At 47.2% G+C, this 11,467-nt stretch overlaps 1 protein-coding gene across 1 annotated transcript in view; it reads right to left on the reverse strand.

Moving 5' to 3' along the window:
• LOC121005483 (stress-induced-phosphoprotein 1-like) overlaps positions 1-10,290 on the reverse strand; it is a 61,796-nt gene extending 51,506 nt beyond the window's left edge. The window contains exons 1-4 of the mRNA XM_040438252.1: positions 10,249-10,290; positions 10,085-10,141; positions 7,674-7,799; positions 869-914 (exon numbers count right to left, since the gene is read on the reverse strand). Of these exons, the coding sequence (XP_040294186.1) occupies positions 869-914; positions 7,674-7,799; positions 10,085-10,141; positions 10,249-10,290 (271 nt within the window). The remainder of the gene's footprint in view (positions 1-868; positions 915-7,673; positions 7,800-10,084; positions 10,142-10,248) is intronic.
• Positions 10,291-11,467: the final 1,177 nt, after the last annotated feature.

An 11,467-nucleotide genomic window follows, 5' to 3' on the forward strand; every position in this document is an offset into this window, starting at 1 on the left:
TCAATCATTTTGATATGTATTACATATTATTATTATATTGAGAACATCTATTCTTATGACTATGTTGTGCCATTCCTTTATTATTCCTGATAGACGTTATGAATGAATTGTCAGCAGCTTGCAGTAAAAGGTACGGATGGGTGTTACCAGTAAAAGGTACGGATGGGTGTTACCAGTAAAAGGTACGGATGGGTGTTACCAGTAAAAGGTACGGATGGATGGGTGTTACCAGTAAAAAGGTACGGATGGGTGTTACCAGTAAAAGGTACGGATGGGTGTTACCAGTAAAAGGTACGGATGGGTGTTACCAGCTGGGAGTGTGTCCCTGCACAGTCAGACACCAGCAACACTGATAGGACAGAGTCAGACACATCCGCCACTGCCATCACCCAGCAGTACCTTTACTGCAGACTGCTGGACATTTATTTTTAAACTTCTAGCAGGAATAATAAAAGGAATGGCACAACATAGAGTCATAAGAATAGATGCTTGGGAATTGTTACTACATGGGGAATACATGTAGTTACTAAAACTGAAATGTCAGGAGAGGAGACATGTCCTCTTTAAGACATACGGACAGGGGCTGACTAGATGGACACTGGTAGATATATCAGGAGAAAACTTTTTAAAAAGAGAAAAAATAAAAATAAATAAACATGAAGGTCGCTCAGTTCGATTCTACCTTCTCTGGCTATACCTCATTTGCAAATATATACATTACACATTTTTTGGAATAACATGAAGGAAAACAGTTGCTCCAGGTGTTATAAGATACAGTAAAAGGCTTCTGTGTACATGAGCAAAAAAAATCATAAAATGAAACAGAATAAGACGTGTGGCTCTCCTCCAAAGAACCTATGGTACTTACCAGCAAGGTGCCTGGCCCTCTGGATCAAGAGGTCGGTGCCGTCATCCTGCCACAGAAAAACAAAACAAAAAACATGACTACGTTACTGAGGTAGATTACAGCACGGTGGCTCAGTGGTTAGCACTGGTGCCTTGCAGGGCTGGGTTACTAGGTTTGAATCCGAGTAAGGACAACATCTGCATGGAGTTTGTATGTTCTCCCCGTGCTTGCGTGGGTTTCCTCCAGGTGCTGTTTTGTTCCACAAAATACAGAATGCACAGGGATGTCATCCGTATTTATTGCGGATCAGTTTTTTGCAGACCGCAAAATACATACGGTCGTGTGCATGAGCTCTAACGAAATTGCCAGAATTTCACAATTTTGTTATCTTCACTCACTGAAGTTAATAAGGATCGTACAAACGAACCAGCAAGAGCAAGAGCTAGCTATGGCACTTATTTTTGGTAAAGCTTAAAAGAGTTGCCCCATTAAGACAACTTATCCCCTATCCAAATGATGGGGGATGTGTCTGACCGACGGGGGTCGATCATGAGAATAGGGGTCTGTGCTAACCTGTAATGCAGCGACGGTCAGGCATGCTGCACTTGTGACCCATACATTAAAATGATCACAGTATTTCTCCAACATGTCACCAGTGTCATGTCACCAGTGAGACTAGTAAATGGCACTTCAGAAAACAGCAACCAAATGACTAGCTCGCCTGAATCCCATAGGTGTGCATGCGCAGTGTGTGCTTTACGTTCACTTCGGGGTTCCGGTCTTACAACAGAAGAAGACCTCAGAGGTGGAACCCGCACCTTTCAGACACTTACGGAATATCTTAGTGACATGTCATAAATGTCTCACGTATGAATACCCTCAAATAGGTGCAGGCTCCCCCCCCCCCCCCCCCCCCTCTGTGACCGACAACTATGTCAAAAAATGAGGCCCCACCATTGCAAATGGGGAGGATCCACGCACGAGTGGCTTTCTCCATTCACTGCTATTGGACTTCTAAAAATAGGCTCGTAAGCGGGCGCTGCTATTTTAGGAAGTCCCATTCATTTGGCTCAGTGGGGATTAATTTTAATGTATGGGTCAATACAGACATGGCAGTAGCAATTTTTTTTTCTTTATTTTTGAAAGGTCTTTTTAGGAAATTTCTGAGCTTTTTTATTTTTCAAAACACTTTTTTTTGTCCCAGTAGGGGACTTAAAGGGAACCTGTCATGTGGATATTTGATTATAATCTAACTAATTATATACAATCATTAACTACTAAAAAGTGCCTTAGATGTATTCACTTACTGGTGTGACAGATGGTTATCTCATAATATACACACAAAGATGCCGCATGCTGATGAGCTGATTTGAGTCCAGCGTGATGTCAGTGAGTCCAGCGTATATTTAATTCAGAGCTATAGCCACTCCTCCGCCCACCTGCTGCTGAGTCATATGGAAACAAACTGTCATTCAGCAGCAGGTGGGCGGGGAGAGTCAGGAGCTCATGAATATTTATGACTCATCATTATCAGCTGGAGCTTTTCAATACAAGATGTTGGCAGATTGACTGGGTCAATTAAAGAAAGTGACCCCGCATTGTGCTAAGACAGTGGTCGGCAAGCCGCGGCTCGCGAGCCACATGCGGCTCTTTACACACTTTAATGCGGCTCTTCTGCAGGGCTCCAGATGCCATTAGCGACTAGACCCGCCGCCGCAGCTCTGCTCAATACAGCGGCGGGCACAGGAGATGATCGTTCTCAGCAGCGCAGGAGGAGTCTCTCCCTCCCCCCTGTGCTGCTGCTGTCCCCGCCGCTGCCAATAAGAAGAGGCAGGAGGAGGAGGGGAGGGGCTGTGGCCACTGCGCCACCAATGAAGAAAACTGACCTGTTAATACAAATACAGGAGGCGGGTGCCGGAATCAAATAGCCGGCACCCGACCTCTGTGACAGGGAGCTGCGATCCGCTGCAGTTGAGTTAACCCTTCAGGTGCGGTACCTGAGGGGTTAACTGCCGCTGATCGCAGCTCCCTGTCACAAAGGTCGGGTGCCGGCTATTTGATTCCGGCACCCGCCTCCTGTATTTGTATAAGAAACGTTGGTGGCACAGTGCCCCCCCCCCCCCAGTATAATAAACGTTGGTGGCACAGTGCCCCCCCCCCCCCGTATAATAAACGTTGGTGGCACAGTGCGCCACCCCCCCCCCCCCCAGTATAATAAACGTTGGTGGCACAGTGCGCCCCCCCCCCCCCCCGTATAATAAACGTTGGTGGCACAGTGCGCCCCCCCTCCCCCAGTATAATAAACGTTGGTGGCACAGTGGGAAGTGCCAATGAGGGTTAAAAATAATAAAAGAAAATTAACTCACCTCCTCCAGTTGATCAGGTAGCTGCCGGTCTCCTGTTCTTACTTCTTTCTAGTTTCTTCAGGACCTGTGGTGACGTCACTGAGCTCATCACATGGCCCATTACCATGGTGATGGATCATGTGATGAGCACAGTGATGTCACCACAGGTCCTGCGTCCTGAAGAAACTAGAAAGAAGTAAGAACAGGAGACGATCAATTGGAGGAGGTGAGTTAATTATTTTTTTATTTTTTAACCCTCATTGGCACTGCCCACTGCGCCACCAATGTTTATTATATTGAGGGGGGGCGCACTGCGCCACCAATGTTTATTATATTGGGGTGATGGGGGGGGCGCACTGCGCCACCAATGTTTATTATACTGGGGTGTTGGGGGGGCGCACTGCGCCACCAATGTTTATTATATTGGGGTGATGGGGGGGGCGCACTGCGCCACCAATGTTTATTATACTGGGGTGATGGGGGGGGCGCACTGCGCCACCAATGTTTATTATATTGAGGGGGGGCGCACTGCGCCACCAATGTTTATTATATTGGGGTGATGGGGGGGCGCACTGCGCCACCAATGTTTATTATATTGAGGGGGGGCGCACTGCGCCACCAATGTTTATTATATTGGGGTGATGGGGGGGGGCGCACTGCGCCACCAATGTTTATTATATTGAGGGGGGCGCACTGCACCACCAATGTTTATTATATTGGGGTGATGGGGGGGCGCACTGCGCCACCAATGTTTATTATATTGACCTTGTACTAAGCATTCTGTATTCAGAATGCTATTATTTTCCCTTATAACCATGTTATAAGGGAAAATAATACAGTGAATAGACTTTCATCCTAGGAACCATGCGTGAAAATCGCACTTGCTTGCGATTTTCACACAGCCCCATTAACTTCTATGGGGCCTGCGTTGCGCGAAAAACGCACAACAGAGCATGCTGCGATTTTCACGCAACGCACAAGTGATGTGTGAAAATCACCGCTCATGTGCACAGCCCCATAGAAGTGAATGGGTCCGGATTTAGTGCGGGTGCATTCCGGTATTTTGAATGCCGGATCCAGCACTAATACATTCCTATGGGGAAAAATGCCGGAGCCGGCATTCAGGCAAATCTTCATTTTTTTTCGCCGGAGATAAAACCGTAGCATGCTACGGTTTTATCTTTTGCCTGATCAGTCAAAATGACTGAACTGAAGACATCCTGATGCATCCTGAACGGATTACTCTCCATTCAGAATGCATGGGGATAAAACTGATCAGTTATTTTCCGGTATAGAGCCCCTGTGACGGAACTCAGTGCCGGAAATGAAAAACGCTAATGTGAAAGTACTTTAAAATATTAAGTTTAAATCCCCCCTTTCCCAATTTTACATATAAAATATATAAACAATAAATAAATAAACATATTACATAGCCTTTTTAGTCACCTTGTCACCCCAAAAAATAGCATAGGACTGTTCTATTATGGGCCGAATGTTTCATAAAATGCGAAATGCACACAGCTTTTTTTGTTGTTTTTTTTTTTTTGCACGGTATTGAGTATCACAATACTTTTTTATGGTGACGAAAGCGAATCAAAATTTTGGTTTCAAAACAACCCTACGCCGATCTGATCGGCGTAGCGTTGTCACGATACCAAAATTTTGATTCAGTTTCGATTTGGCAACTAAAAATTTGATTTGGCTCCTAAATTTTTCAGTTCAGGAGCCAATGGCTACTTGGAATTTTTTTTTAGTCTGGAGCACTGTTCTGTGTGCCCGGCGCCCGCTCCCCTCCCTCCTCTCGGGGGCGGCAGCCTGCGGCTGTCCTGCCTACATGTGTGCCGTGCGGCGCTCAGGCCAAAGGAGGCGTCACTGACTGTCAGTGGGGCCGCGGCGGAGGGAGGCGAGGAGGCGGAGCTGCTCTGTCTGCTATGACCTGTAAAAGCTGCCCCTCCAGGCTGGCAGCAGAAGAACACAGTCACAGAGTAACACTGAGGCACGACTTGTTGGAACTTGGCCGACCCTGCTGGACTCTAGTCTGGACTCTGGAGAAGACACCTTAAGGCAGAGCCAGCTGAGATTGGAGCCAGGACCAGACCGACCCCACTCCAGCCAGACCCCAGTGATATATCAGGTACCGACTTCAACATTGTCCCTCATCATGTCACCCCCCCGATGGTGCAGACTCCAACATTGTCCCCCATTAGGGAGCATAATGGATGGGGGCTGACGGCTGTCATGGGGGGCATGATGGCTGACATGGGAGTAATGATGGATGGGTGCTGACGGCTGACATGGGCATGATGGATGGGGTGCTGACGGCTGACATGGGCATGATGGATGGGGTGCTGACATGGGGGGCTGACGGCTGACATAAGGTCATGATGGCTGACATGGGGGGCATGATGGATGGGGGCTGACGGCTGACATGGACATGATGGATGGAGTGCTGACATGGGGGGCTGATGGCTGACGGCTGACATGGGGTGCTGACGGCTGACATAGGGGCATGACGGCTGACATGGGGGGCATGATGGATGGGGGCTGACAGCTGACATGGGCATGATGGATGGGGTGCTGACGGCTGACATGGGGGGCATGATGGCTGACATGGGGGGCTGATGGCTGACATGGGGGGTAATGATGGATGGGGGCTGACATGGGCATGATGGGGTGCTGATGGCTGACATGGGCATGATAGATGGGGTGCTGACGGCTGACATGGGCATGATGGATGGGGTGCTGACATGGGGTGCTGACGGCTGACATAAGGTCATGATGGCTGACATGGGGGGCATGATGGATGGGGGCTGACGGCTGACATGGACATGATGGATGGAGTGCTGACATGGGGGGCTGATGGCTGACGGCTGACATGGGGTGCTGACGGCTGACATAGGGGCATGACGGCTGACATGGGGGGCATGATGGATGGGGGCTGACAGCTGACATGGGCATGATGGATGGGGTGCTGACGGCTGACATGGGGGGCATGATGGCTGACATGGGGGGCTGATGGCTGACATGGGGGGTAATGATGGATGGGGGCTGACATGGGCATGATGGGGTGCTGACGGCTGACATGGGCATGATGGATGGGGTGCTGACGGCTGACATGGGCATGATGGATGGGGTGCTGACGGCTGACATGGGCATGATGGATGGGGTGCTGACGGCTGACATGGGCATGATAGATGGGGTGCTGACATGGGGGGCTGACGGCTGACATAGGGGCATGACGGCTGACATGGGGGCATGATGGATGGGGGCTGACATGGGCATGATGGATGGGGTGCTGACTGCTGATATAGGGGGCTGATCTGAGGTATGATTAACATTGGGGGTCTGATTGGTGGTCTGACCTGAGGTATAATGGAAAATATTGTTTCTGATTATACTCCTCTAAAACCTATGTGCATCTTATAGGGCGAAAAGTACAGTCCTCAAACCAGATCGAAGATATCAGGACCACACAGAGGAGAAGCCAGCTGCTGCAGACAGAACCAGGACCAGGTGAGCTGCGGGCGGGGCGGTGGGAGAAGGGGGTCACCGAGATGTAGCTTCGCTTGTGTTGCCAAAAAATCCTTGCACAGGCTCTGGTCACGTCCACGTGACAGGGCCGGTGCAAAGAGTCCCACAGTACCCGACCTATGTGGATACTTGCATGCACAATATTCTCAATAAAAACTTATTGAAACTAAAAACAGTGTACCATCCTATGTATTTTCGGTTTTAAAAATGTGGCTCTCAAAATAAATTTCAATCGTGGTTTTGGCGAGATTTGGCTCAGTTGAAAAAAAAGGTTGCCCACCACTGTGCTAAGAGAATCAGTCACTTATTTATGTTGCCCTTAGTTAGGACACCATAAAACTGGTGACAGGTTCCCTTTAAACAGGCGATCCTCTGATCACCCATAGTACACAGTTATATTTCTGTACCACAGTGTTTTATGTCTGTCAGTGTCCAACAGACTATCAGGCCCAGGGCTGCAAAAGCAAACCATTAGTAGGGTGACGAGGTTAACGAGGGACCCCGCCACTTAGAGGCAGCTGACCATAGCTTCTAAGGGGTTTAATTGCCAAGGTCAGCGTCAGAGCGGGGTGCCAGCTGTATAATAAAGTGGTCACCCGCCAATGATGGATGGGCACAGCTCTTGAACCTGTGTCATCACTGCACGGCAATAGTACGGCAGCTTACACTAACCAGCTGCTTGCTGTGATCTACTATTACACCTCAGGGCAGAAAGCTCCTAAGCTCCCTCTAGTGGTGTCTACAGGCTGTCAAAATGTTAGCATTCAGAGGGGATTTGGAGATCCGATATGATAGATATACACATTGGGACCAAAATATTCTAAAGAGTGCTATAAGGAACAGCATCAAGAGGAAAGCTCTCATGTATCTTTATTTTTTTTCACATCATACTACATAGTTTTCCATGGTGCTGAATGTCCCGGCCTCATCGCTCAGGACTTTAGGCTTACCTCTTGTACCTTCTCCTCATTCTCTTTGTTAGCACTGTGCTTCTTGTCAAGTTTATTCCTGCTCTTTGGTCTTATGTGACTGGCAGCGTTGGCAACAAACGCGCTGTTCACATCCCACTCTGGCTCCTGCCCAAGAAAATTTTTTAAATTAAATACATTTTTGTCCCACTATTCCCTTGTCTGACATTGTGTAAGAGGGAACCCGTCAAACCAGCTCCCAGGTGTACAACGCCTTGCTGAAGAGCAGGGCCTTGGATGTGGCAATACAGCGACTGAACAGCGCGGTGCATGCGTAATTCTGTAAACAGGCTGGAGTGCAGAATGGCAGAGCTGTGCGGAGTCACTCACCAACAAAGGGGTCATTATAATCACTGACACTGGGCTATTCAGTACCAAAAACGTGGAGAGCGTGTCCCAGGAGAAGAAAAACATGCAGACAAGAGGCTCTGAGGGAGCATTTGATGGCAATTAAGCTTCGTTAAAAGTGAATTAAAAGGTAAGGTCGACCTTTTCGATCAATTTGTTCCAATGCAGCAAAATTGAAAAATAACTTTTCAATAATGTTGATTAGAAAAAAATCTCAACCATTTTGTATTTACTAGAACTATGCATCTCCATGGTAACAGACTACAAACACACTGTGTAGTCTGATCCTGCAGTCATGCTTCCATCTGTCCCCTTCTTTCTATAGGTTTGTAAGAATTGGTGGAAAGGAGTATAATTCTCGGGTTCGTTACCGTAGAAAAATGCGGGTCTGCAAAGAAGCTGCAGTCACACATCGATAGGAGATTTTTGATTAAAGCCGCTCTCCAGTCCAAACCTTAACGGAGGGCACCCAGGGATGCCTCTCTTCCTTTCAAGATGCTGTAGGAAAGTCTAAGACACATGCCGTCCCCTCCACTTCCAGGCGCTGGTCCTCCTGGAGGTAGGGGAGGGGGAAGAGGGGTGTCTTAGACTTTCCTACAGCGCTCTGCCTGGGGAAGTCTGAGACAGTGGCCTCCATCTTAAAAGGAATCCGACGGGGGACTGCAACAGAGGCCCCATAGGCAGAACCAAGTACACAAGCCATGTCATGTATAGTCAAATTTTAGTTTTGGACTGGAGGGTCAATCAACACTACTGGCAAGGTTGCTTCACCTGCAACAGTACAAACATTGTTGCAAAAGTGGAAAATTCCTGCAAGTAATATATTAGGGAATTGCTCTACAAGCAATTTCTAAATCTATGTCTATACAAATCACTCCTAAAGAGCAGCGTTTTATGGAAACCGCTTATCTGAGAGGTATCGGCAGAATACAGATGCCTTTTACAGCCTGTCTTCTGTGAACAGAGGCTGTTATTTATTTATTACTATTCGTACAGGGGGAACACACCAGTAAGTAGTTCATAATGCGACTCCTTTGTCTGTTATACGGCGCACAGCTTATCCTTACTTGCAAAAGCAATTCCAACTAGTTCCCGCAAGATCCGACACGGATTTGTAATACTGCAGCAATTGTAACAGATGACAAATAAAAGCCGCCTCTGGGTATTGTCCATGAAGCATTTTACAGAACAGTCATAATTATACCAATTAGCAAAAACTACACCGGGTCTTTGAAGAGATACTGTATATACGGAGTCATAACATCTAAGGAACAACACGGCAGAACCAGGAAATCCTATCTGTGCAGGGTGAAGGCTACTCGCATATACGGGATTATGGGTGGGATTTCGTAATTGCACACATTTATGGTATAATAGCAGGATATTTATATATAGAATTAAATAAGACTGGTCACCTTTACTGACAATTCTGAAGCATCTATTATTATGAATCTATGTTGTACCATTCCTCTGTTATTCCTACTAGAAATTCAGGTTACATCCTGTATTATACTCCAGAGCTGCACTCACTATTCTGCTGGTGGAGTCACTGTGTACATACATTACTTATCTTGTACTGATCCCGAATTACATCTTGTATTATACTCCAGAGCTGCGCTCACTATTCTGCTAGTGGATTACTGTGTACATACATTACTTATCCTGAGTTACATCTTGTATTCTACTCCAGAGCTGCACTCACTATTCTGCTGGTGCAGTCACTGTGTACATACAATACTTTACTTATCCTGAGCTGATCCTGAGTTACATCCTGTATTATACTCCAGAGCTGCACTCACTATTCTGCTGGTGCAGTCACTGTGTACATACAATACTTTACTTATCCTGTACATATCAGAATGCAAATCTCTGTGAAAACATTGAACAAATAAGGCATGCTGGAAGATTTTAGCTCTGAAGGCTGCAGAATCGTGAATGCTGCTCTGTACTGTAATACAGGCTAGAACGCAAACAAGATGGTTTTTGCAGTCTTTTGTCTATACAAGGTTTTTACATAGAACCAACACAACCGGCAGTCAAAATACCTGCTCATTTTCTTCTAGATGTTTTTTCTTCTCAAGCTTTTTCCGTTCCCGCTGCCTCTGTGGAGAGAGTGAAATTTAAAGGGATTCTTTACACCTAAAATAAACTGATTCAGAGTTTCTTTCAGTCTCTGGAGAACGTAACTTGCAGAATTAGGTGGCTATACCATATGTATGACCCCTTGTAGGAGCAATGGAAGATTTCCCATGGTTAAGGGGGTTATCCCTCTTCAGCAAGTGGCATTTATCATGTAGAGAAAGCTAATACAAGGCACTTACTAATGTATTGCGATTGGTCATATTGGCTCCTTTGCTAGCTGGATTTATTTTTCCATCGCATTATACACTGCTCGCTTCTAGGGGTTACGGCAAACACTTCCTTCCCAAACAAACACCGCTACCTCATGCACTCTCTTATTCTCACCTACTAACACTTTCTCTGCTTATCCTTATCGCTGGTGATCTCTCCAAAACCAGGTCCCCCTCAGCAAATCCCCACTATCACCTCTACCTCCCAATACCGATCTCCTACTACAAATTTCTGCAACCCCTTAAACCTGAAAACCATTCCCCTGACCCCTGCTTCCTCTTGCAGGAGCACTATGGAATGCTCACTCTGTCTGTAACAAACTCTCCTACATTCATGACCTTTTCAGCTCTCGAAAATTTTTCTTTCTGGGTCTCACAGAAACATGGCTGACACCCTCTGACATCTCCTCCCCTGCTGCACTCTCATATAGCAGATTTTATTTCACTCACACCCCCCGCCTCGGCTGCAAACATGGTCTTCTCCTATCAGACACCTGCTCCTACAGCCGAAATCTCCACTGCCACCCTCCATTACGCTCACTTCATTTGAAGTACACTCTGTTCGCATCTACTCCCCTCCAACCTCCAAGTAGCTGTCATTTACCGCCCCCAGGCCCAGCCACCATCTTTCTTGACCACTTCAACACCTGGCTCCTACACCTTCTCTCTGCCGACATCCCCACTATCATCATGGGTGACTTCAACATCTCTATTGACACCTGCCACTCAGCCTCCTCTAAACTCCTATCACTCTCTTCCTCCTTCGGCCTATCACAGTGGTCTTCAGCTCCCACCCACAGAGATGGTCACACTCTAGATCTGATCTTCACCTGACTCTGCTCCCTATCTAACCTTTCCAATTTGCCTCTCCCCCATCTGACCACAACCTACCCACCTTCCCTTTACTGATCTCTTCTGCTGCTCCCCCGGTCCACACACTAACACAACCCCGCAGGAACCTTAAACATCTTGAATTTCGCTTGCTTTCTGGCTCTCTTCTGACACGCTCTACCATTTTCTCCCTCCAGGACGCAGATGTCACCACCCTTTATAACACCACAATAAGTACAGTTCTGG

The sequence above is a fragment of the Bufo bufo genome, chromosome 6 (genome assembly GCF_905171765.1).
Source record: "Bufo bufo chromosome 6, aBufBuf1.1, whole genome shotgun sequence".
NCBI lineage: Eukaryota > Metazoa > Chordata > Amphibia > Anura > Bufonidae > Bufo > Bufo bufo.